At 36.9% G+C, this 26888-nt stretch overlaps 3 protein-coding genes across 3 annotated transcripts in view; 2 read left to right on the top strand and 1 right to left on the bottom strand.

Annotated features, from left to right (window-relative positions):
• The window catches only part of LOC147867281 (callose synthase 3-like), a 29709-nt gene extending 12962 nt beyond the window's left edge, over window positions 1-16747 (top strand). Inside the window, exons 8-43 of the mRNA XM_087315070.1 lie at window positions 8-100; window positions 178-269; window positions 1155-1281; window positions 1388-1534; window positions 1614-1690; window positions 1847-1937; window positions 2036-2161; window positions 2308-2425; window positions 2538-2869; window positions 2973-3025; window positions 3117-3177; window positions 3265-3334; window positions 3420-3469; window positions 3543-3629; window positions 7894-8112; window positions 8271-8459; window positions 9401-9573; window positions 9662-9785; window positions 9855-9949; window positions 10458-10517; window positions 10618-10735; window positions 10806-10957; window positions 11065-11174; window positions 11267-11401; window positions 12900-12968; window positions 13057-13243; window positions 13379-13475; window positions 13605-13724; window positions 13793-13908; window positions 13979-14062; window positions 14146-14258; window positions 14344-14573; window positions 14773-15591; window positions 15677-15727; window positions 15817-16002; window positions 16149-16747. Coding sequence (XP_087171196.1) covers window positions 8-100; window positions 178-269; window positions 1155-1281; window positions 1388-1534; window positions 1614-1690; window positions 1847-1937; window positions 2036-2161; window positions 2308-2425; window positions 2538-2869; window positions 2973-3025; window positions 3117-3177; window positions 3265-3334; window positions 3420-3469; window positions 3543-3629; window positions 7894-8112; window positions 8271-8459; window positions 9401-9573; window positions 9662-9785; window positions 9855-9949; window positions 10458-10517; window positions 10618-10735; window positions 10806-10957; window positions 11065-11174; window positions 11267-11401; window positions 12900-12968; window positions 13057-13243; window positions 13379-13475; window positions 13605-13724; window positions 13793-13908; window positions 13979-14062; window positions 14146-14258; window positions 14344-14573; window positions 14773-15591; window positions 15677-15727; window positions 15817-16002; window positions 16149-16385 — 5208 coding nt within the window. The 3' untranslated portion in view covers window positions 16386-16747. The remainder of the gene's footprint in view (window positions 1-7; window positions 101-177; window positions 270-1154; window positions 1282-1387; window positions 1535-1613; window positions 1691-1846; window positions 1938-2035; window positions 2162-2307; window positions 2426-2537; window positions 2870-2972; window positions 3026-3116; window positions 3178-3264; window positions 3335-3419; window positions 3470-3542; window positions 3630-7893; window positions 8113-8270; window positions 8460-9400; window positions 9574-9661; window positions 9786-9854; window positions 9950-10457; window positions 10518-10617; window positions 10736-10805; window positions 10958-11064; window positions 11175-11266; window positions 11402-12899; window positions 12969-13056; window positions 13244-13378; window positions 13476-13604; window positions 13725-13792; window positions 13909-13978; window positions 14063-14145; window positions 14259-14343; window positions 14574-14772; window positions 15592-15676; window positions 15728-15816; window positions 16003-16148) is intronic.
• Window positions 16748-18408: 1661 nt separating this feature from the next.
• LOC147867280 (large ribosomal subunit protein uL3m-like) lies at window positions 18409-22679 on the top strand. The gene is made up of 5 exons (XM_087315071.1): window positions 18409-18849; window positions 19864-20073; window positions 21360-21464; window positions 21617-21730; window positions 21856-22679. Exons 1-5 carry the CDS (start codon window positions 18424-18426, stop codon window positions 22027-22029), a joined length of 1029 nt encoding a protein of 342 aa, XP_087171197.1. The 5' UTR covers window positions 18409-18423; the 3' UTR covers window positions 22030-22679.
• A 1546-nt stretch (window positions 22680-24225) lies between these two features.
• Window positions 24226-26465, bottom strand: LOC147867279 (chromatin remodeling protein EBS-like). The gene is made up of 4 exons (XM_087339591.1): window positions 26076-26465; window positions 25878-25946; window positions 24904-25024; window positions 24226-24373 (listed from the first exon to the last, which is right to left on the bottom strand). The coding sequence occupies exons 1-4, from the start codon at window positions 26429-26431 to the stop codon at window positions 24347-24349; spliced, it is 573 nt and encodes a 190-aa protein (XP_087195717.1). The 5' UTR covers window positions 26432-26465; the 3' UTR covers window positions 24226-24346.
• Between the last annotated feature and the right edge of the window lie 423 nt (window positions 26466-26888).

The raw sequence follows: 26888 nt of genomic DNA, 5'->3' as shown, positions 1-26888 counted from the left end.
GTTTCAGGGAGATAATGTTGCAAATCAGAGAGAACACTTAATTTTATTGCTTGCAAATACACATGTACGGCAGGTGCCAAGACCAGATCCTCTAAACAAGGTACTTACTCTGTGTGTTTGATTAGTGCTAGCTGCTTTCTATGTAGCGAGTCAAAATTAATTTGAGCTTATATACAGTTGTCTGATGGGGCACTCAATGATGTCATGGACAAACTATTTAAGAACTACAAAAAATGGTGCAAATTCTTCCATCGTGCTCATAACATGAGGTAGATCCAGCTGAAATTCTGTATATGTCATTGTACCTGCATAAGGTTCAAATTGGTTTCATAATATGGCAGCTATGATAAAGAAATATTTATGACAAAGGGGCTGCTCAATGGATCTCTCATATCTTATTTTCATGAGAATAGCAATATTAGTGCTGGTTCTCTTCGTTGAGCTGAGTTTTATACAATAAGAGTGATTTATCTTTGAAAAGAAAAAATATTCTTACCAGAGTTATGACACTGGTTTATTCCGATCTGTTAATCGGATAGCTAACCTCATGGTAACATTGCACAGTCTAATTCCCTCAGAGGGCAAATTTGATGGAATTTAGGTGCCGTTAATATAACCCTTGTCTTATAACACCTGAGTTGCACACTAATAGACTACTGTCTGTTTTGATAAGATAGGTTCGATGTATTCATGTAAATATCAGTTCTCGTTATTGATTTTTAAAGTAACCTCATGGTAACATTGCACAGTCTAATTCCCTCAGATGGCAAATTTGATGGAATTTAAGTGCCATTATACCCCTTGTCTTATAACACTTGAGTTACACACTAATAGACCATTATCTGTTTTGATAAGATAGGTTCCATGTATTCATGTAAACATCAGTTCTCTTTATTGAGCTGAATTTCACAGAATAAAAGAGGCTTTACTTTGAAAAGAAAAGATATTCTAATCAGAGGTTTATGACACTGGTTTATATAGATCTGCTCTTGATATAGCTATCTGATTTTTAAAGCAATCTCATAGTAACATTGCATAGTGTATTTCCCTCACAAATTCGGCTAAACGACAAATTTGATGGAATTTAGGAACACCCTTGTCCTAAAGCAGTTCAGTTACATGCTAATAGACTACTATTTGTTTTGATACGATAGGTTTCCAAGTATTCATGTGGACATTCAGCAGCGCAAAATTCTGTATATAGGTCTTTACTTGTTGATTTGGGGAGAAGCTGCAAACTTAAGGTTCATGCCAGAATGTCTTTGCTATATCTTTCACCAGGTGTCTCCACATATATAATGAACCTCTCACTATACTAACCAGAATTCAGTAAGAATTCTCATTTACTTTTTCCATTGTTGCCTAATAATATAGTTCATGACTTCAGATGGCTGGAGATCTTGATAATACACTCGCTGGCAATATTAGTATTGTGACAGGGGAGAATGTAAAGCCAAATTACCATGGAAATTCACAAGATCCAGATTCTTTTCTGCTAAAAGTAGTTACACCAATTTATAAACTCATTGAAAAGGTAAGACATTGCAGAATTTCCTTTAGAGGTTTCGAATATTCAATTAATGCAGTGGCCAGCTAACATGCTTCTATTTCAGGAATTCAATTGTGCCAATTCAAAAAATTCTGGTCATTCTTCATGGCGCAACTATGATGATCTTAATGAGTATTTCTGGTATACTACAAACCTCCTGTTGATAACCATCTTCTCATATAAAATGTTGTAAAAACTTCAAGAATTAATAAGGAAACTTCTTATTATTTTCTACAAGATTTTAACCCTAAACCCTTCTCTATTCTGAACATCAAACTTGTAATGTTTTCTTAATAGGTCTGTAGATTGCTTCAGCCTCAGCTGGCCCATTACATCAGATGATAAGTTCTTCAAGTGGAATACCAAGCAGCACAGGAAAACAACATTGGTAAGCAACATACACAGATATACTGAAATACTGGTGGGATCATCATATGTAATCACACAATGTTTTAATGCATTTCTGCCCGATGGATTTGGTTTCAGATAAATACTAGTGGGAATGAACAATCTATGTGGATGGGAAAAACTAACTTTGTAGAAGCTCGCACATTTTTGCACATCTTTAGAAGCTTCAACAGGATGTGGTCCTTTTTTATACTATCACTACAGGTATTATACATATTATCATGATGTTATATCTATGCCACTAGGATACGGGTGGATATATTTACAATTCACAATAACTAAATGAAGCTGATTTCTACTAGAAAAATAAGCATCCTGAATCCATAGCATGTATGCTGTTCTGTTTTTAGGCTATGATTATAATAGCATGGAATGGCAGTGATTCATTTTCGATCATTTTTAGTGGTTCTGTTTTCAAGAAGGTTTTGAGTATATTTATTACATCTGCAATTCTCAGACTGATTCAAGGTAATCCTCCAATACTTCTGTCTTAAGATTGACACCAAAGAATATATCTTCTTTGCGTGATGCTGAGTATAATGTATGCTTGATAGCCTTAATTGTATGCTCACGTATACAGCTGTTGTGGATATTGGATTGAGCTTCAAGGCATGGCGAAAAGATAACTATCTTGATGTACTTCGATATGTTTTGAAGGCGATGACCGCCCTAGCATGGGTAATCGCTTTGCCCATTTGTTATGCTCACTCATTGGAAGGCTCAAATGGATTGGTGAGCATCTTAGAGAACTGGCTAGGGAAGTCCGAAAGCCCATCCCTCTATGTGACTGCTGTCCTAGTCTACTTGATACCAGATGCTATCAGTGCATTCTTGTTCCTGTTTCCAATGCTAAGGCGGGCTATTGAGCGGTCAGAACTTACAATTGTGAAAATTCTTCTATGGTGGGCCCAGGTGAATGCTATTCTTATGTTTTGAAAGCAACTGCATACCTCATAGAAACATGGCTTCTGTGAGACAAAAATGAGAAAGTATTAACAATATTGTACTTCTGCAGCCACAAATCTATGTTGGGCGTGGTATGCACGAGAGCCCTTATGTTCTTTTCAAGTAAGTGACCAACAAGAATTGAAGGCTGTTACTTTGAGTGTATAGAAACATGTGTGTGCAGTTATAACTTTTGTTGTTTTATACTAACTAGGTACACTCTGTTCTGGGTTTTGGTGTTCACCTGTAAGCTATTGTTTAGCTATTATTTGGAGGTAAAACAATTTTAGGTTAATTCAAGGGATACCTAATCCATGGGTTCCTTCTGTAAATGTCCTCAACTGAGAATCACATCCTTCCAGATAAAACCCTTGATTGAACCAACGAAGCAAATTATGACAGTGACAGATAGCTCAGGAGCATTCCCCAATGGTAGGAATAAGTGTTTTCATTCCCAGTTATATGTGAAATAATTTTTTAGAGCTGTTTCTCAAGTGGACATCTCAATCTAATGCAGAAAAACACAATTTTGGGGTTATTCTTCTCGTCTGGACCCCTGTTGTACTGGTAATCATTTATTGTCCCTAAATCACATTATTTTTATACTGGGTTAATGCATCATGATCTTGCTTTTTTGTAGGTCTATTTTATGGATACCCAAATATGGTATGCAATCTGGTCGACTATTTGTGGGGGTGTTATTGGAGCATTTTCGCGACTTGGTGAGGTTTGTAGTCAATGTTCTTTCAAAAATCTAGGATTGATTATCCATATAATCTGTCAATGGTCTGGCATGGAATTCCTCTACCAGGCCTATAGGCATGGAGTTCGTTCTTAATATGTTCTTAATATTGATAATAGACACATTCACAAGCATGGAGATGCCAGAAATGATGAATTTTGTTGGAATTAGACGTTCTATCATCCATGAGGAGGCCAAATTTGATCTATGGGCCCAAATCAACATATCATTTTGTGTGTGACTCCGTCCTAAGAAGGGGGGTTACTACTCTACAGTAAAAACTTTCTAAGTAAAAACAATGCACACATGTGCTCACCCTTCTTGGAATAAAATAAAATAGACATTTTATCATCCATGTGGAGGCCAAAGTTGATCTATGGGATCAAATCAACATATCATTTGTATGTGACTGCGTCCTAAGAAGGGGGTTACTACTCTACAGTAAAAGCTTTCTAAGTAAAAACAATGCACACATGTATGTGCTCACCCTTCTTGGTGGACATTCGAGCATGCTAGTGAAATATTATGCCCGTCTAACAAGTCATCATGTTTCTCGCGAATTGCCTTATGTGTTGGGCATGTGATAAGTAAGTGATATTCATCCTCCACTAGGTTTTCATTGCGTATGGTTGCTATTTGGGTGATAATGTCATGATTCTACCTCCACCTAATTTGAGTGAGCGAGTTTGAAGAAGTTTTGAGGCTCTTTGAGAGCCAAGGCTCATGGGGGTAGTGGGATGCAATTGGACATGGTCTGACATTTTTATCTTCTATTGGGGGTTAATATTTGCAATGTAATATTCCGATTTTGGCATTTTAACATCTTGCCATTTCATCCTTAGTGCCTCTAGTAATCTATCCTCAATGATCGCATAGTTCATAGCATCACCTGAGGCTCCAATAGATATTTTATGCCCCATTTCTTTAACCATTTCATAATGTCAAGCACCCAATTAGATAAGAGGATTTTACTCTTATTAGTTTTTTGTACCTGATCGGGCATATTCTTGAATTTTGTGATATACTTGTATACTCAGCATGGCTAGTACCTCTATGGGCCAAGCATCTGTTTCTAATCGCATGATAGGATAGGATGTTGAGGATTTTGCCCCAATTGTCTACATAAGAACAAATTTTGGATTTCCTCCACTTTGGATTGACCAATCCTAGAGATCTTTTAAATACAAAATTACAGTATATCTGACTTGAGAATCTTACATTTACCAATAACAAGATTTTTTTAGTATCTTTTTATCTTATTTACTTTTTTTTACATAATAACATTTATTTATTTTGATTTGTTGTTCTCAAAGATAAGGCAACAGATGTAATCTCTTATTTGGTCCTTGAGGCCATTTTGGCCTAGAAAAGACGTTAAGATATCTTTCTACTTCATTTCATGCCCTAAGTAGGGGTGTGTATGCGGCTGCATTTTGGCACCCAGAACTGGGTAGCACCCTTGTGCCATCCTTCTCCATTGGTTCCATACCACTTTTTGACTGGTTCGAGGTCCTTCGGCAAAGGTTCCATGAATGTTGACCCACCCGTGAGATTTGCCGGATGTGGGTTTGTGCGAGTCAGTTGTTGATTTTGTTGTAGTCGGGGTTTTGGTTCGTCGGGTGTGCCTAGGGGTATGTTCCACACTGAGTATGGTCTCGTTGCCCGAGTTGTTTAGAGTTTGGGTGGGTGGTTCAACGGGTGTGGTGGTGACCAAGTGTGGTGCTAGGCATTTGTTCCGCGCATAGGCCGGTCGAGGTGGGGAAGTGAATGGTATTCGTGCTAGGAGATATTAAACATTGGTTGGCATGGCACCAATCTTGGCCAAGGAGGCACGACATATACAACACCTTAGGTGGAAGGACGTGGGTTTTAATTGCATGTGTGCTGTACTTCATCTTGATTTGGCATGTCAGTAGTCTGAGGCAGCATGCCATGGATCCCTTGAACCCATGGAAAATGTCGTTGCACTCATCTAGGTTGGGGAAACCTAGGCGTTCCCACATGTCGAAGGAGAGGAGTGTCGATGAAGGACCGGTGAATAGTTGAATTGTTGATCGTGCATGGCAGATGGGACATTAGGGTTTTGGAGCTGGTCAGTGGCGCAATGGCGATTTGGTGGGGCTCTCCTTGTTGTTTGAGCTTTGACTGCTCATTGCGGAGATCGGCTTCCAATTGAGCTATGTGGGTTTCGGATGCCTTTAATTTGGACTCCATATCACGTTGCCAGCCAGTGAGCAAGGCTCCGAGCGTGAAGGTTTTCTATGGCCAAGTTAGAGTTTGAGCTTACTCCCGTTGATGATACTTGGGATGTCGGTTCCGTCAAGTTTGCATAATCGACACACCCCGTCTTTGTGATTGTGGAGGCGATATAAGGTCCTTCCCCTTGTAGCTTGAGTTTTTTCTTATGTCGTTGGGACATGAATTTGAGGACCATATCGTCCTCTGCTAGGTCTTTGTCTTTAACTTTGTTGTCTTGCCAAACTTTTCTGTTTGCTTTTTTCATTAAGAGCGCTTGGAAGGCAATTAAAGGGGTCTCTGTCAAACGTTCGAGGTTTTCGAGATGTGAGGGTAGGAGATCTCCGTCCCATCTTTCTTGGACTGCTATCCGGAGTATATGGACGTGGAACTCGACCGAAACTACGGCTTCTTGGCCGTATACGAGCTTGAAAGGCGTGTGGCGTGTGGCTTGTGGCGACCTTGTAGGATGTATGGAAGGCCCAAAACGTGGCGTGTAATTTGGTGCACCAGTCTGATTGGGAAGCTGCTACAATCTTGGTTAGGACGGCACACAAAACTTTGTTGGTTAGGATGGCACATCTCCGTGATGGCTTCATAAGCTCAGCTTATTTGCTTGAAGCATTCAACGTGGTCATATTCGTCTCCGAACCCAAGGAAACGAGGAACTAACTTTGAGATTGAGGGGCTTTTACCCCTATTGTTTGTGGGGAGTCTTGGGCCATCTATGGTGGCTCATTCTTTTTCCATCATTGATATTAAGGTTTGGATGGATTGTAATGCTACCGCTAACTCCACATTGGGACTGCTGATTGTGCTCAAGCGAGGGTTCGAGTCGGATTCGTGTTGGTCGTGTTGATGATCATCACTTGCTATGCATTTTGAGTTTTTTTCTGGTTGCATAGGCTTGCCTTGTTCGTTCTTTGCTCCTATGGGTTCGATCTTTTTGATACAAAGAAATTGTACCTTTTAGGTACAACTTGCTACTATCTAAAAAGATGCCTCTTTTCTTGTCATCTAAGACTGCAAACAATGGCTTGACATGGTTCTACCTTTGGCCTCTTCCAGCCAACATGATGTGCTCCATATATCATAACATCACACATAGCAAAGCAATCTTCAAAGAGTTTTGTGATGTTCCCCGCAACAGAGAGTGTATTCCCTGATTCTTCCTCTTGAGTACCTCTAATAACAACATCTTGCTTCCATTTTTCTCTTTCATATAGCTCCTTGGAGTTTTTCACAGGGCTGTATGATGACTAATCCCAACCTTCTTGAAAAACAAACTCAGAAAATGGACCTCTTCGATTCTTGCATACACACCTAGAACAAAGATGTTCAATTTGAGATTCAAAGTACAAGGAATGAAGAACAAAAGTTTATCTCATGATGAACTACTTTTACACTATTATTTCAGGGGTATTATTAATTCTGTTTTGTTTAATGGAAGCATCTATACTACTATAGATATCCAAACAATAGCCAATGGCTGCAATGAAAGTTTCCTCGAGAGTATAAGCTCAGTAACCTGAAAACTGTGGCTAGCTGAAATCGTACTGTGCTGGTATCCATGTAGGTGAAGAAGAACCCATCAACATGGCATGCACAGGAGATTCGTAATCTTGAAGAAATAGGGAAATACAATCAGTATTATCATCAATAACCTTAGTTTTGGCCTTTATGATAATTCTCCAGCTGTCATGGTGTTATTGTAATGTTTGTCCACCAACTTGAACAAAGATCATCTAAACAAACAATGGCGTTCATAAATTTACTCTTCCTGCATTTTTATAGTAGTGTGCTGTTTTACTCTTTATGTTTTAAGCCATTTAAACATGGTTGAACAGGATTATGTTAGTCTTGTTTACAAACTTAAGAGATAAATTAGTCTCACCCTCATCCATAATCTTTCTGCAAATATTTTATGAATAGAAATGAAACAAAAGGTATTTGTTTCAATTCTCCCTAACTATAATCTTATTTTCTAATTATGATTTTTTCTCCTATATGGCAGATTAGAACCTTAGAAATGCTGAAGTCACGGTTTCGGTCCTTACCTGCAGCCTTTAATGTGAATTTGGTATCTCATACATCTGATGACAAGGCTCATGGGTACCATCAACATTTCTCACTATACAAGACTTACAAGTATTTGGATAGAAGTTATAGTGATCTGCAGCACCGTAGAGTATACTCCCCTGCTGATGAAAATTCTGAGTCTCAGGATGGCAAGGTATGGGTTTAGTTTTGTCAGGAACTCGAGTTCCTTTTTAGGGGACCTTTTGGAACAGTATATGATGACTGACTAGGCCTATATCCCTATCTATGAAACGTGTTTGTTTTGACAGCGGGTATTTAAAGATCGTTGATGTTTTACTCTTAAATTTGTAGGATAATACAAAGGTTGCTGACATAGAGATGCAGGTTGCAGTGTTTTCTCAGCTTTGGAATGTGGTTATCAAGAGTCTTTGGGAAGAAGACTACATAAACAATTCAGAGATGGAACGTCTTTTGATACCATATTCGTCTAAGCAGAGGATGAAATATATCCAGTGGCCTCCGTTTCTACTGGCTAATAAGGTTACTGTGAGATGTTTTTTATATTGACTTGCATTAAAATGTGTTAGCAATATGCTGCTCTGATGACAACTATGGATGGTGTGCATCTCATCATGGTAAATGATTAGCTGATGTTACAGTACAATACAGAAGTCATTATTCTACAGGCATTATACCATGGTCATGTTTTATCACTTGGGTAATGGATCACTTTCATTATCTTTTATGAAGTACAATATATGGTTCATTCACATAACGTCTTTGCAATCTATAACAGCTGCAATCGGCAAAGTGATTTGCAAGTCCGCCAAGTGGCAGTAAAGTCTCTGCTCAATCAGACGGAGGATGGAAAAGATAGGCTGATTGATGGAGAACCTGCTTCATTCTAGTTGCATGGTGCCATAATAACTTCTCTATAAAGTTTTCCTAGCCACCAACAGATATCCAATCATGATGGATTTGTAGTTAGTGGTGTCTGCCAGGACTTGTGACCTTCAAAAGAAACTGTATCAGAGAATGAGGAGCATAAGAAAGAGACCTACAAAGATGTAGGATAAAATATTCAACTTGGAGACCTTATGGCTGCATACAGTTGAATCTCTGTAGCTTGATAGACCATACAGATAGAGAAATAAGCAGAGGAACTAAGCTCTTGTAGTGATGGCTGTATGGACTAATATGGTGTATGTTATAGTGTCTGGGTATATCTGAAGCATGTGAAAGGAGCACTGTTAAGATTGCTAGTCTTTTACATCTCTCAAGATCTCTCCAAGATATTGTTGCCTAAGAGATCGAAGGTTGAAGGTTCATAATTTCTATGCTTCTAGTAGCATCAGCATTTTTTTTGTCTGTGTGGAGTTTCTATGCTTCTCGTAGCATCACCATTTTTTTGTCTGTGTGTAGTTTCTATGCTTCTAGTAGCATCACCATTTATTTTGTTTATCTGAAATTTGGGCTTACAGGTAGCCTCAGTAATAGATATGTTTGACGAATACTCTGATAGAGAAAAAGTGGATTATGAGGAACTCCTCAGAAGGATGAAGCATGATCCATATGTGGAATATGCTGTTATGGAGTCTTATGACTTGTTGAAGGAAGTTCTGTGTGGTATAGTTATTGGCGAGCATGAAAAAAGGTAATGTTGGGATGTGATAATTTATTTTGTATAGATAGTTCCGGTGGTTGTTTGTAATGGAACTCTTCTATTTGATATATATATTTAGTATCATAGATCAGGTGGTTACTGATGTCAATGAGAGCATAGAAGGAAGTACATTTTTCAGGAAGTTCAGAATGACTGGTTTAGTTTCACTTTTCCACAAGATTGTTGAACTTGTGAAGATTTTGGTAAGATTTCTGTTTTTTTTTGCTATAAACTTTAAGCTTAGCAATGGGAATTAGAATTGAATCTTGCAGGAGAAATGTGAGCCAAGTCAAGAAGAGCAGTTAACTTTCCTCCTACAGGATATACTTGAAGTGTATGATGGTGATGTAAGGAATGAGATTGACCAGTGAGTATCCAAGATTTCATCTTATAAAATATTTTATGCTTATCTAGAGATGGACTACTGTATTGGCTTGACCAGTTTTTCATGATTGTAGTAGGACTCTGCAATGCAGAAATTGGCATACATATACAGCAGTACATTTCACTCTGTCTAGAAAATATTCCTTTTGTTTAGCAAGTATGTTTTTCTAGGGAATCTTAATTTCCCTGAAGGTAGGTGTGTTGCTTGACCAGATTTCTATTTTCACATTTTCTGTGGGTTGATGTGCTCCACCTCACATACTTGAAAAGAAAGCCGTATTCAAGTGTGTGGAATTGCCCACATCAAACAACTGGAATAGGTTGGGTAGAAAAACATCATATCTACTTTTATCAGCATTAGGAGTCTACTTTATTCTGTTTCCCTAATTCTTATGATGTTGAACTGGTAACCATTATAGGTTAAATGCAGGATATGTAACTTAAATAGTTCATTGTACATGATGTTGCCTAAACTGTGAACTTATCTTCAGAGACATGGATCGCGGACACCCAGAAATGTCGAACGAGATTTTAACCGAAGCACACATGAGGTTTTATAATTGTCTAAACAAATACACATAAAGACTTATATTGTACCTGCATATTACATGTAGTCTAAAAACGAACACTTTTATTTTTATCTTACCTCAGAGAGAATGTAGGCCCCTCTGAAAGTGCTGATAGGAGATGGGAAAAACAAAAACACAGATTTGAATTTCAGAAAGGATCAATACTGTATCCTCCTACGAAAGATGAAATACTGAAGAAGGTAAAGGATTTTTTCTGGCTATATGCTGTATATGTAAAGAGTTAGTGGAGTATTAATGTAATGATTGCAGATCAAAAGACTTCACTTGCTCTTAACCACCGAGGAGCATTTTATGGATGTTCCTTCCAATCTGGAGGCTAGGCGACGTATTACTTACTTTATCAACTCTCTTTTTATGAAAATGCCATCACCTCCACGAATCCAGGATGTGCTATCTTTCAGGTGGGATTTTAAACTAGCACAAAACAGTTTCTATGTTTCCTACCAGTTAGTGTTAGTAATCTAGACCCCTTATTTTGTTCCTATTGCCTCTGTTTGGTTATTTACAGTGTATTGACTCCTTACTATGGAGAGGATATCATATTCACAGAAAAGGTTCTTAAACTTGAGAATGATGATGGTATATCTGTTCTATATTACCTTACGAAAATTTATCCAGGTAACAGCATGTCTAATGTTATGCATTAAAAACAAAGTTCCTTTGGATGCATTATCTATTGCGTATCTAATACTTAAAGATCTGTTAAACAGATGAGTGGAAAAATTTCTTCAAACGAGTGGATATAAAAGAAACTGATCCTGAAAAGTTGGTCGGGCTTTCAGATGGAATACCTAGTGAAGTCTGTAAATGGGCATCATATCACGCACAAACACTAACACGAACAGGTAAGCAGAGCTTCAAAGATTCTATGATGGGTACATAACACCCATAAACCTTGATACTTTTCATGTTTGGGTTGGGAAACAGGATTCTAAAATTGGTTGCGTCGTTTTGAGCAGGCTATCTTTGTAGAAAAACTTGGCCATGGTTTTCTCATTTATAGTCCTTTTCATAAGCCAAAAAAACAGTAATGAAAATAATGAGATGGTCGATGACACATAAGAGATGATCTGTTCCTGTATAATAGTCACACATGGGAATGTTCCTGTTTTGTGTTAAGAATCACTTCCCAAGGGCGTCTTGGATTTGACCAATCAAATTGACATGTTTGCTACCACAACATTTTGTAGATCCTCTCCCCCTTTTTGTGAATTTGTATGGTAGGCCTCTGTGGATTACAACTTTCTATGAGACGTGCAAAAGCTCTTGATTTCTAAGAATGGAAACGCCACTGCATGTAAAGAATGGCAAGACAATGCTAATTTACCTTGAGGGTTAGTTGCAGTAAGGCACATACCGTAGCTTCTGGTGAGTTTAACATGGCTTGACATAGGACTACGCCAACATGCCAACTTCAGTTGCAACTTCAACTTAGATGCAGCTCATAACTTATATGGCTCATGTGTAGCTTCAGTTTGTGTGTGAATACCAGGGATTTAATTTAAAAGTGACTTTAGTATCCTTCACTTTGGCCTAGTTCCAAGCAGTTTTCAACATCACCTCCCAATTTCTAAAGTCAACCACTACTTGGCCAGTTTCTTGTCGGTGAAGGTTAGCTTTTTTTTCAGGAGTATCTTATTAGTTATGCTCCACAGTTTAGCAATAAGAAAGAAGCAGTCTTTGACGTCGGTGTGTCCATCAACACATGTCTTCGTATGCTGACGAATTACTGAGAGGAGTTTGGCAAACGAGCTATAATAGAGGGTGATATTGTATGAGAATGGGTTCAGCATGATCCTCTTGGAAACCGATTTTAAGACAGACCATTTTTGCATTGTGGTGAATGGATCCTATAGAATTGGTTTCAGGTCTCCTTGGAATCAAGATGGGCCTACATGGGTTTCATAGTTCTCCACAGTGCATAGGGAATTCTAAATCACTGAGTGAGGCATGCTAGTCAACCACAACTAGTGTGCATTTTCCATGTGGTGATTTCAGAAGGCAGGATAACCTTTGGATGCCAGGACATACAATAGCATTCAGAAGGCATGACATAGTAGCGTCGCGACTCGCTACCTGCCTTCCATCATCTCAACTACGATAGTGTTGTGGGCTTATCATCTACATATATTATCTACAGACCAGCAAAAAGCTATGGGCTTGGGTAGGGTGCAGGACGAGCTATATTGTGTTCGCTGCTATTTAATTCCTGCATATTAGATTGTGATCTGTCTAAATTATAGGTTTGTGGGGATTTTCAACACCAACCTCTTTTTTGTATAAATTGCTTTATATATGCTTTTTCTTACGAGTCACGGTGTATATACACCTTGTTTTATGCAGTAAGAGGTATGATGTACTATCGTAAAGCACTTGAGATCCATGGGTTTTTTGACTTAGCTGAAAGAACAGGTAAAATCATCAACTTCTCTTCAGGTTGTTATTTATTGTATTTGACTTTCCAACTTTTACCTAGCATAAAAATATTTATTTCCTGCAGATATACTGGATGGATATACAGCTATAATGGAAGCAGACACAGATGATAAACGGATTCTTCAGTTTCGTGCCAAAATTCAGGCGATTGCTGACATGAAACTCACATACGTAGTGAGTTGCCAAGAAGATGAATTTCATAAACGTACTGGAGAATCACGTGCTAATGATATCGTCCGTTTACTTCAAGAGTAAGAAACACAGAATAGGTTTACATGTATATTTCCCCTGAAGGAAAAGATAGTTTCATTTCATGCTTGTTTCTTGAAAATCAGTAGATTATATGGATAACTATGCTCTGCTGCTTCTGTGCTTTGACACAACAGGTACCCGTGTTTGAGAGTGGCATATGTGGAGGAAGAAGAAAGCAAAGAGAAAACATATTACTCTGTCCTTGTAAAAGGTGTGAAAGATAGCTATCAGGTATACAAATTCGTCTGTTTTACTATTTCGACATGAAAATATTCCTATTTAATTCTGGAGTTGGATGTTTTCTAAAGTTGAAATTGTGGAGAAGTTTAACTTTATTTATTTATTTCCTGTCATCAAAAGACAATTTACAAAATCAAGTTGCCTGGTCAACCTATTTTGGGAGAGGGTAAAGCTGAGAACCAGAATCATGCCATAATTTTTACAAGAGGAGATGCATTGCAAGCAATCGACATGAATCAGGTTAGTTTTTGAACTGGCTATTATTCCTTTTTGGAAAGGAGTTCTGGAATGAATTTCCTGTTTCTCAGGATTCTTACTTAGAAGAGGCGCTTAAAATGAGAAATTTTCTCAAAGAATTCTACGTGCATAATGGTATTGCGACCCCTTCTATTCTTGGAATGCGTGAACACATATTTAGCGGAAGGTAGGCGTCACTTTTTTGTCAGTATTCTACTTCTTCATCATAATATGTAACTCAATGTGGTACAATGCAGCGTTTCATCTTTGGCAGGATTCATGTCACGTCAGGAATCTACTTTTGTTACTCTTGGACAGCGGGTGTTAGCCAATCCTCTCAGGTAGGATGCCGTTTCATATCTTGTCTCACTGGTTTCAGTAGGTTGCTAGATTGTTTTGTTTAAAAACTTGATGACTGAAACAGGGTCCGCTTCCACTATGGACATTCAGATGTGTTTGATAGGCTTTTTCACCTTAGTAGAGGTGGCATAAGCAAGGCTTCTCCCACAATAAATCTAAATGAACATATATTTGCAGGTATGCTGTAATAAGTCCTGAAGTCAATGTGGGTTGTCTTATAATGCACTTGTCAAAGCAAATCTTATTTGTATCTATTTATCAGGATATAATACTATACTACGAAGCGGAAGCATAACCCACCATGAGTATATTCAAGTGGGAAAGGGACGAGATATGCGCCTGAATCAGATATGTCTGGCTGAAGCCAGGATTGCCACTGGAAATGGTGAACAGACAATGAGCAGGGATATCTATCGTCTTGGACATCGGGTTGACTTCTTCAGAATGTGTTCAGTTTATCACACTACTATTGGACCTTATGTCAATTCACTTGTATGTTCTTCTTCCTTCCTGCAAGCTACTTCGTTTCTTTGTGCTGCGTAGTGTGTTCAGTTTATCACACTCCTATTGGACCTTATGTCAATTCACTTCAATGTTCTTCTTCCTTTCTGCAAGTTACTTTGTTCTTTGTGCTGTTCAAACGTTGTCAATGTTGGGCTTACAAAACGTTGATCTGGTTTGATTGATGCAGATTGCTGTTTTGGTGGTGTACACATTTCTTTATGGGCGCATTTATCTTTCTCTAAGTGGTCTGGAATCAAATATAAAGTTTAGATCTGTAACACTTCAGGAAAATGAATCATTGCAAGTGGCCATGGCATCACAGTCTCTCATGCAATTAGGATTCCTTATTTCCTTTCCCATGTTCATGGAAATAGGCTTGGAAGAAGGATTTCGTACAGCTCTGAGCGAATTTGTCATCATGCAACTTCAGCTTGCTGCTGTCTTCTTTACTTTTATGACGGGTATAAAGATGCATTTTTATGGCCGGACTCTGTTACATGGTGGACCTAAATATAACAAGTCCAGTAAACCTGCACAACTGAAACGATCGTTTGTTGTATTTCATGCAAAATTTGCTGAGAACTATCGACTTTATTCACGTAGTCACTTCACAAAAGCTCTTGAACTCCTCATGCTGCTAATAATATATGATGCTTATGGTTCCTCTTCAAGCACTTCAGCACCTTATGTTTTTATCACCTTCCTGCTATGGTTCTTGGTGGGAACATGGCTTTTTGCACCATCCCTGTTCAATCCATCTGGATTTGAGTGGCAGAAGATAGTCGATGATTGGGAAGATTGGAGTAAGTGGGTGAATAATAGAGGCGGAATAGGTGTGCCTGCTGACAAAAGTTGGGAGACTTGGTGGGAAGCTGAACAAGAGCATCTTGAGAGATCTAGTATTCCAGGGAAGGCCATTGAAATCCTCTTGGCTGGCAGGTTTCTTATTTACCAATATGGTCTGGTTTATCACCTTCATATTGCTCATAGAAGTCAAGGCATAGGGGTGAGTTGTCTTTGGTTATGCCTACATGCTTGCTAATATCAAACTCACTGTGGAGAATCTCAACCCAGCACAATCTTTTGTACAGGTCTACATATTTTCCTGGTTACTGGTGGTTTTTATGCTCATTGCATTCAAGGTGACATATTGGATAACATATAGAGCTCAAAAATATATATCTATTATCTTCATGTTTGATAATCATGAACATGTTGGATTGTTTATCAGGGATTTTCTTGGGGAAGTAGGAATATCAGAACCCAGAATCCGCTCTTGTTTAGGCTGATTAAAGGGGGATGTTTTATGATTGTGTTGAGCATTTTAATAGTTCTTTTTGTTGTTGCAAACCTCACATTTGTGGATCTTTTTATTAGTGCCCTAGCATTTCTTCCATCTGGTTGGGCACTTATTCAGGTAATTCCAAACTCTGTGATTGAGGTATCCTACTAGTGTCAGAACCCTGAATAAAGACCTGTTATTCTAGTTTCAGTGAGTTGAATAAAGAGATGGAAAAAACCAAGATTGTAACTAATGTGGAAGCTCATTTATGTGTGTTCCAGATAGCCCAATCATGCAAAGGCTCAGTAAAGAAAATTCACATGTGGGATTCTGTGAAAGTTTTAGCTTGGGCCTATGAGGGTCTGATGGGATTGCTGTTATTTGCACCAGTTGCGATATTGGCTTGGTTTCCATTTATCTCTGACTTTCAAACTCGCCTTCTCTTCAATCAAGCATTCAGTAGGGGATTGCAAATTTCTCGCATTCTTGTTGGACGCAAAGACAAGAAAGTGAATTAGATGCCATCTTTTTTGCTGCATATTCAAGAGAAGGAGAATTACATTTACATGTATGATGCTCATTATAAGAAAAGAGCCATAACTAGACTTGAGTTGCGCCAGATAGATTCAAATCTACTATCAATCCACAAATGGATTTCGCATATTCGAACTAGAGTTAAACCAATTGAATGATGTCTACTATTGATTGGTAAATGGTGGTCGATGGCAAAATGAAAACGTAATGCATCCCAATTTGTACTATAGTCATTGGAAGCATAAAAAACCCAATGCTCTCCATTGAAATTTTCATTGTAATGTTATATACTTTTTCCAGTAATGATTATATACCTCTAGCAAAATAGTTCCAATTTTTAGCGTCATTTTTGGAAAGTATGGTAATTTTCAATGATAGTTGAACCGATCGAGCATCATGTTTTGGTGCTGGTTCTGTGAATTTTTGAGAATTTCTCAGTTTCTATACAGAGTACATCATTAATGACTGCAGTCTTTCCTGATAAATTTAGATCATGCAATTGCCAAATAACTGTACCAGTGTAAATATATAAATAGGTGCAGTGGAATATTAAGTAGCTGAGACAAATAGGAAACAACTGTCTCATCTGCATTATAATAGGTTCAGATTTTGCTCCAGCATTTCTTGACATATGCTGTAGCAATTTGAAATCTAACGATTATGTTGTAAAGCAATGTAATGAATGTTCTATTCGTGGCGATTACATTAGGGTTTCAATGCTTAGATCATATTCATGAGATTGATGAGGAACATCTGTAAGTAGGTCTTATCATACATAAATTTACAAAATTTAGCCACCTATCAAAATGTGATTTTCGACCTTTGATAAGATGTGGATATAGTAGCAATTATATTGACTCAAATTGTGTGACAAAAGGCAAGTTGTTTAATTATTCACAAATATACAAATTTCTTATGATTGTAGTAGAGTATTCATGTGTTTTTTTGTAAAGTTCCCTTTGTGTGATCAAGTATGGAGCATTTACATGGTTGTCAAGTGGAGGTGGCTATGTCCAAGTAAGAGTTTATGCGAGGTTGGTGTACTAGCTAAAGGAGCTGGAAAACATTTTCACGTGGTGCTAAATTGTTCATATTATACTATATGAGGTGGTGCCACGAACTTCATTCTATATGAGGTGGTGGTGCCTTGATCTTTTTTGGTAGGAGAGAAAAGTGTGCAAATGTTCTCTACTCTAGAAAGGTCCCCAATTTGCATTGACTTATGACGCTATGATTGGGTTAACAATAATTACTTGTCTTGCTTTGAATGGCATAGGTGTTGCTATTTGCTTTTTATATTAATAATGTCTCAATATGTTAGATTGACGTGAGCACAATAGTTTTGTACCTTGTTGTTCTTGCCCCTTCAATCCAATTGTTCGTGATTCAATCTATTAAGAAAATATTGAGCACTTGCTTCATGGATATAGATCGAGTATTGTGTGTCATGTATCCACGCTACATCTCTTAAACCATTTGTATGGGCCATGTGCCTAACACGAAGAAAAAGGTTGCACTTGTGATATGTTCTCATTGTTTATAACATTCGCCAACGCTTTTCCTTCCTTTAGATAGTGTCACCAGCATTGCTACCAGTGGAGTTGGACGAGTAAGCATCATTCAATAGGGTGTTATAGGAACACGGTTTTCATTATTCCATCCTACATGTCGTTTACGATCATCGAGCCAACAAAGACTAACAAGTAAGCTTCATAATGTGTTTTAACGTGTAGAAAGCAAGAGGGTATATCGCTTTTCCATTGGGAGGAGTGGCTTGTCATGCTCTTACAATTTACTCTTACTATCACTTTGATGAATTCGATCCTTGATGAAGGTGGCTTTGTCCGGACAAGTGTGAAAGCAGGAGAACCTCTCCAACAGGGTTTTGTACTCCAGGAGCACGTCTATCCTCTAACGCTGAAGGGGCTTCTCTCTCTGTCATGAAGCCATAGCCAGAAGAGGAAGCAGAAAGCAAAAGAAGAAGAAGAAGACGTAGAAGCAAGAAGGGAAAGCAGAAACAAAATGCAACCCAGGTCAATTCTCGCCAGGTTCATCCTTTCCTACACGTCTTCACCATCGCCCACATCATCATACAAATCATCTCTCCCCTACTCTGCATTGACACCCCTGTTTCAGAGGTTTAAAGACAGTGGAAGATTTTTCTCTACTGAATCGGGATCAGTGTTTTCAGAAGAACAGAAACAACAAGAAGAAGAACCCAGAATCTCCGCAGAAGAATTTGCAAGAGAAAATGGTATAGAAATCGTGGCGACACCAAAAGACATGACAAAACAGTCTTGTAGAACAGGAGCTATTGCCATCAAGTGTGGAATGACTGCTGGATGGGATAAGTGGGGCGCCCGAGTTCCGTACACTGTTCTTTGGTTTGATGATAACATCGTTACTCAGATAAAAGTGAAGGGTAAAGATTGCACTACATCGCTTCAGGTGCATTTTGAGTTTCTTTCTGTATTTGTAGTTAAATTTGAATTTATTCTTTGTTTCAATTAAATTATATTGATCTTGTGGTTAAATTTTATTTGTATTGTGGTTAAATTGCATTGATTTTGTTATCAACTTTATATTCACGTTGTAGTTAAATGCATCAAACCTAGGGGCTTATCATCAGATAGCTCATCATTTTGAGCTTGTCAAGTTAATTAAAAAGATGTCATTATTTGCATAATTTTGAGCTTGTCAAGTTAATTAAAAAGATGACCTTTGGAGCTTAGAAAAATATATGCATGGAAGTTTTATATAGTTCATAATTATATACCTGCCAAGTTTTCTTGAGGTATCAAATAATAAAACTCAAGTTCTTACCAATATATACATGTATACTTTAGTATATCTCGCCTTTGTAGTTAAATGCATAGAATCTTAGAATGTAGGTTTTGGGTTGATATAGCTCACTATTTCAAGCTTTGTCAAGTTAATGACCCGTTTTATTTGGAAGGTGTCTAGTTCCGAGGAGACTATCAAAATGTACATATGGGGTAATGGTTTTGATACAGTACATCATTTCATATTAGTCAAGATTTTCTAGTGAATCAAATATTAGAACCTTATTAAAATGTTGGTAATCATTTTTTATATAGCCCATCATTTCGAGCTAGCTGTTAAATGATGCTGTAATTAAAAGGATCAAAATGTAGGAGCTTTCAAAATGTACACGTGTATTGTCATGTAATTAACTAATTTGTTAAATTGATTGGAGTTTTATAGATTCACGAGAACCTTTGTTTTCATGCAATGATTAATCGATACTCTATCAGTTAACATTGGAGTCTTTGAAGGTTCAATTAAATCTTGTGGAAAGATTCCAATGCTTAGCGTTGGGAACTTTTCAAGATTCTCTAGAATCTTTAAATGAAAAACAAAAATAGACATGATGAAAGGAAAGTCTCTATAGGCATGAGTCGTCATTATTCTGTCAAATAATATCTGTTTTTTTTTTCTTAGATTGGATGTGGACAAAAGAAGCCTAAGCAGCTTACGAAACCTGAACTTGGACATTTCTTCACACAAGGAGTGCCTCTTAAGAGGAAGCTAGTAGAGTTTCCAGTATCAGATGATGCATTATTACCTGTGGGCACTCCAATATCTGTTCGCCATTTTGTTCCTGGGCAATATGTTGATATAGCTGGAATCACTATTGGAAAAGGTTTTCAGGTATGGTATATAAATCTTACATAATAATGAATCATAAGCTAGAAATTTATAAGAGGAAACTAGCAGTTTTGTGTATCATAACATTAAGTGAGTCAAACATTGTCGAAACTTTTGTTTCTGTTTGTGAAGCACATTGCATATTTTAAAGGGTATGTTATCCCTCCGATTGAGTACTCATAGTTTATGATATTTTTAAAGTAGACCCTCAATCATTTAATTAAGATTGTTTGCATAAAGGAAATGCATGTGTAAAAGTGAAGCCTGATAATCTGGGGTGATTGTGAGTGACTTCTAACTCCAATCGACTAATTCTATGGGTAGAGAATGCCCTTGCCCTTTTAATTCTTGAATCATTTTAAGCTTTATTAGAGAAAAAGATGTTACAATGAAGACAGTGAATTATGCACTAAAATTCTGTTCAATGATTACAACTGAATCAAGTAATTGGAATATAGGGAAAGACATTAACCTTAAGTGCACATCCATTTTATTGATTGCCATCATTTTGTTTGTCCTGTTTATCTTTGAGAGCTTAACCTTAACATTGATTTTTGGAACGTCCAATTTTAGCATTTTAAAGGAGTGTGATTATATTATGACAACTGTAAAGTTGTGAAGTATAAAAGGAAAAAAATACAGTTTTGGCCAAAAAGAAAGCATGAGCATAAGAAATAGTTCAAGTCAATTGGTAGTGTATTTTTTTAGTTGCAACTAGTTGAAATTTTAATAAAAAAATGCATGTCGGGATTTTTTGATTACAGTAGAGAATTAGGTCACAAGGTTTTTTGTATCACAAACCTCCAGAATGTCATTGGTCGCCCATGTGTAATTATATGATTGGTTGATATTCTCTAGAAATATTTAGGGCCTGTAGATTCCTAGTCAGATATGTTTTGCAGTATCCTGCCCTCTTTCATCGAAAGAAAGATTCCTCCTAGTTCTCATTTATCTTAGATTGATATAAGTTGTTAGTATCCTGCCCTCAGATTTATATAGTTGCAATCTTAATGGTCAAAGATTTTGGTTTATGGATTTTTTCCTTAACTGCATTGGCTGATGTAGAATATAAAAATAAGATGGATTTACTTTATGGCTTAGTATTTTGGGCATAAATTGGTAAGAAAACTTTGTCATCCCTGTCTAACATTCAGAATCATCAATCATCTACCTTCTTGGCAGATAGATTCTCTCAATGTCATGTACTACATCAAAACTTCCACAGCAATCTATTTTGGCTTTAACCATTTACTTTACATAAGATTTAAGCTTTATTGCATGATCAACAGGGTGGTATGAAAAGATGGGGTTTTGCTGGAATGCCTGCTTCTCATGGTGCTTCACTTTCCCATCGAAGTCTCGGTTCAACTGGTGGTCGCCAGGATCCAGGAAAGGTATAGTTTGGTATAAAAATTTGAAGTATATTTTTCATGATAAGTTTTCTAGAGCTTCCATCCAAGTTATAACTTATCATAACAAATTCAAGGATGTTTTTCAAATTTCCAGCTTAAAAAAAGAAAATCTTGCATGGTTTTTCCCATCATAGGTTTTTAAGGGGAAGAAGATGGCTGGGCGGATGGGTGGCAAACGAAGAACTGTGAAGAGTGTATGGATCCACAAGATTGATCCAGCAAGAAATCTTATGTGGGTTCGAGGCCAGGTATCGTGCTTTTGTGTGTGCTAGACATCACAATTATAATGTTTGCTTTCTACATCTTAAAGATGAGGTTTTTGAGAATGCAGACTTTTTGTTTTCTGTTTTTATATTTTTTGCAATGAGAATAGGTTCCTGGACATGCTGGCAATTTTGTCTTTGTGAAGGATGCTTTCCACAAAAAGCCAGACTTATCCATTACTCCCTTTCCAACGTTTTTCCCAGATCCTGAAGAAGATTTATCAACCCTCGAACCACTCGCTGCTGCTGAAGGAGATGTGGACCCATTCTTGACAGATAATTAGAAGAGTATTACTCAGTTTATTGGTTGATTGTTTTGAATCTATTTCAGAAATGCATAGCCTTTGAATCTATCTCAGAAATACATAGCGTGGATCCTATCTTCAAACATAAATGCTTTGTAACAATTCTTTAACTTATAAATGAGATTGAGGGCAAGCTGGCTCTTTTAGAGCATGTTGAAGCTTAGGTGGCCTTAACAATAGCATCGGTACTGACTAAAGTTTTTGGTATATAAGGTAGAAAGAAATGTGGCATCCTGATTGTGGATGAGGAAAATGCTTTCTATGCAGTTTACAGTGAACTCATTAAAGGAGAAAAAAATCATTCATGCTCTTTTTGTAATAAATGAGACTTGAGTCCTATTCAAAGAGAAACTCGAGTGCAACTAGAATGGTATACTTTCCCAGACTATGTTTTTCTTGGGTTACTACTGTACTTTGAGAGAAACCATGTTATAGTTGGGCTTCCAAATACCTCTTTTTGTAATGCCTCCTATGTTGTTTTGGGTACAAGATCACTATTTATATGTCAAACAAAAATAGATAGCTGAGGCTAGATGTAAGCTTATGGTTACAGATTTCCATGTTTGTTTATTGTTATCTCCTGGTTGTCTTTTGTGGTCGAGACTTGAAAGAATGAGCTTTTCTTTCTCTTGGCACCTAAAATCTATATGGATCACAAGGATTGTTATTGTATATTTTCAAAGCACAGTATAATGAAATTTTGTATCACAAGGATTGTTATTGATAACGCATCTCAACAGCACATTATGTTGAATGTTGTCTTCTGTTATAATGATTACAATGTTTGTGCTTGAGGTAATCAATGTTTATATGGTAAATCTAGAATTTGGTTCCATAATCATCGAAGATTCAATTGTTGATCTCTTGCTCTTTGTAATGAATTGATGTGCAAGAGCTCTATAGGGTGTAGCAAATTTCCTTGATGTGCCTGTGTTTATCTGCCCATGCAAAAATTGAATTATAACTATAAACTTTGGTTTGAAACCAAGGGTTGGTTGATTTCATGTGATGAATATCTCAAGATAAATGTCAGTCATATGCTAGAGTACCAAGCCATCTGAACTTCCCCTTCTTACTAATACAATAATTGCACTTTCCAAATAATGTTGCAATTATAAACTATTCACACAATGGTTTTGACAGGAAATCTGTTAAGAGGTTTTTATCAAACTTAATGTATTAAAGGTTTTATGTTAAGTTTAGGGTTTAATGGATATGGCAGACTTAAAACAGATGGCGACCCGGATTTTATCATTTTCCTACGATTAAATTTGTGTTATTAGCTTCAGTTGTTGATAATTGTTGAACATTGACAACCTTGTAATGCATATCATGCTCCAAATGTTTGTGACTTTATTCTTTCAAAGTGGATGTGGAAACTTTCATTGTGAGCATACAAATATGGAAGTTACCTTCCCATGAAATCAGGTTCTCATGACACTACTTTATTGCAAACATTATTCTATTGAATAGCTTGTAAATTATTCACTTATGGTTTTTTCATCATCGCAATATGCTTCTATTGTGAACATTATTCTAGAATAGAGGGTTGATTGCACACAACAAAAGTTCCAAGTTAAGATCACATAAAATGAGATATATCCAACAAATCACAACATTTGGGAGCACTTGTGTGCCAATAAACCAACTTTTCTGAGCCAATATGAAGTCTACAAAACTCTTGGTTTCCTAACTTGTTGAATAGAAGGTAAGGATCCATTGGAAAGAGAAAGTGCGCATTCTTAAATCTACAAATTAAACTCTATATCTAGCTCCTGGCTACTCCCGAGACCTTTTTAACTTCAATAACTACAACCTAATAGTAATTAGTGAAATTATTTAGAGCCATTGTTAAGAAAGAGGGAGAATAAAATGCTCTAAAACAAATATTGATCAAACAAGCTAATTTTAGATCAAACTAAGAAGAAAAAAATCATATCCAACTGCCATTTCTGCTAAACCTACACTTCATTTTGATAGGTAGCTGATAGATTAGTGCTACAAATTAATGAAGAAACCACCATATACATATAACGTATATTATTGTTTATTAAGTCTTTAATTGTTGAATTACCTAGGTCATGAAAGTATGCATTACATTTGTATTCATCTATGAAAGGTTTACTTAAAACTATGTAAGAGAGAGAGAGAGAGTATGTCATATGTGTCTATTTCTTGTTTGTTTGTCTTGGTTGGTGTTAATTGAACCATGTAATTAGGTTTCCAGATTTGTCACCTGTAGTTCGATTGATATATACGAAATTTGATTACAACATTTCAGCCCCAGTTAATAGTTTCACCGCTTTTGTCGCTTTGATTCAGCCTGCACACACCAGATGAAATTCAGATACAACTGTTTTACACTCTAGAATATGGTTGGTTAAAATATGGTTGGTTAAATACGCACACATCAAACCTTAATAAGACAAGCACAAGCAACCATTTACGGCCTTATTATTCCTTTCTAATTTAGAAAAAATGGGCAAGTTTCTAGCCTTAATCGTCATTTATTTGTAATTAAGGTTTATTTACATGAACAGTAACAAAAAACCTTGTTTCATTACAATGTCATAGCTGCAAATGGGTATAATATCTCTGAACTTACTTTCATAGATTCCTAATTAAGGTATACATGAACTCAACAAAAATGCATATTTCATGACAAGGAGTCATTGCAACTGGGCATATCTCTAGCCATATTAATAATTATTCATATGAACAGGACCTGCATGTATGTATTTCATGATAAAAGGTTCATTGTCAATTGTTCATATGAGCACATTCAATATCAGAAAAATGCAAATAGAATGCAATATAATTTAGTAGTTTGGTAGTTGTAAAACACTGGCTTACCTCTGTCTTCTCTTTTGATGAGTCAGATGAATCAATTTTAAACAGTTCACACTCAGGACAACATAAACGATCACCTTTCTTCAATTGCTCAGGAGCCATTTCCAGGCATGATGGATGCAACCTGAACTCAACAATGTGAACTAAGGTAAGCATCATTTTTGCAGATGAAGATAAAAGATTATAAACATTCTCATGCACTTAAATTTGTGTTTCCTTCCAACAAACTACATTATTAGCTGAAGTACTCGATCAGGATTATCTCATTTATCAATTCTGCATATTTTGCATCGCATTGTCGACAATTTGCACTCAACTTCAGCACCATATCATCTAGTCTTAGAGTCAACTAGTCTCTGACATAATAATATGAAGATTGTTAAGGATTGGTATTGATTTAGGCCACATTGGCTTGAGTTAAGCTCATTATCCCTAATACTATCAGATCGTATAGTGGTATTGCTATGAAAAACAAGAAAATACATGCTAGATCAAAATAAGAAAGCATCTCCATCACAATTTGCATACAGAAGCTGATATGTAAGTCATATTCAAACAAGCATACATATTACCTCGTCTGTGCAGGCACATAGACTTGATTTGTGGATTTGTAAACACAATTTGCCATAATGATTGATTATTTTCCCTGATTGACTTTAAGTGGTAACCGACTTTGTGGTTTACAGCATTGACATCATGGGTCTGAACCTAATCAATCATTTTGCATTATCCTATGAGTCCAGCAGGTTTTTACTAGAGAAAATTTCCATAAAATTTCTCTTTCTGAAATTCATTGTCCACAACCACAGGTTGAAAGCATTATAATAGAAGTAAGCTAATGGAGATTAACTTTACAGTTTTCACCATTATAAAGATATGATAATATTTAACCAAAATATTGTATCTAACGCTTTCCAAATGTTTGAAGACAATGTCAGGAATCAACATGCACACATTTACTGTAAGAGAACACATACCAATCCTTGCAATCTTCACATTGCACCATCAAATCATCAGGGTTGTAAGGCTCCCCACATCGGCAGTATCTACACATTAACTAACTCCTAAATTGTTAGTTGTTAATCAATGCACAAATGAAAACAAGACACGGATCATCTCAGTTATTGATGCCATATGTTAACTCTAGTTTTCAAATGGAAACAAACAATACTCACACAGGAACACGAGTAGGAGTGAAGGTTCTTGTAGAACCTTTGTATTTCAATCGCGAGAAGAAATCATTCTCACCAGGACTCTTGAGTTTGGTATATCTTTTGAAGGAATGAACGTTGCATTTCTCTTCAATGGTGTCAGCACTTTGGACACCAAAATGATCAGACCAAAACAATTCCTTGCTTCCATGGGATGTTTTTCCTCCAACGGTGTCTTCTGGTCTATAATACCATCTCAGCCTCACCATAACGTTGTCCACCACACTAGGAAACCCTGATTCGATCTTCTCAATCCTTGCAACGTATGGAAGTCTCTCTGTTTCTGCAGGTCGTATTATCACATTGTCTCCAACTGTCATGATTTGGAAACCTTAAATCGTGTTTGGAAACAGACTAAACCCTAAACTTGAGCTTCAAGATTACACAAAATATGAATCTATTTGTTGTTATTTTATGCATTCAAATCAAGAAAGGTTTGCAAAGATAAGATATAACAATGCCTTTGAAGATTAATGTGAAAAAAAAACAAAATATACAACACGTCACATTTAGAAAGCGAAGAAAGCAGAATCTATATAAATCTAAATAGCACTCTTCAGACTTATATTGTTTGCAGAAAATTAAGATATTGGCCTTTTTCAAAATTTATGGAAGGCACTGAACGGAGCAAACAAAAGATTAAAAGAAAGCACTAGCTATGGCAGGTCCAATTTAATCAGCGGAGCAAACAAAAGATTAAAAGAAAGCACTAGCTATGGCAGGTCTAATTTAATCAGCGGATAGATGTTCGTATATCACCTTCGACGACTTGGCGGG

The sequence above is a fragment of the Azolla caroliniana genome, unplaced genomic scaffold (genome assembly GCF_043228905.1).
Source record: "Azolla caroliniana isolate FFs.n. ecotype wild unplaced genomic scaffold, voAzoCaro1.0.p SCAF_2, whole genome shotgun sequence".
Taxonomy (NCBI): Eukaryota; Viridiplantae; Streptophyta; class Polypodiopsida; order Salviniales; family Salviniaceae; genus Azolla; species Azolla caroliniana.
The sequence above is the reverse complement of the archived record's forward strand: the minus strand, read 5'-3'. Positions and strand labels throughout refer to the sequence as shown.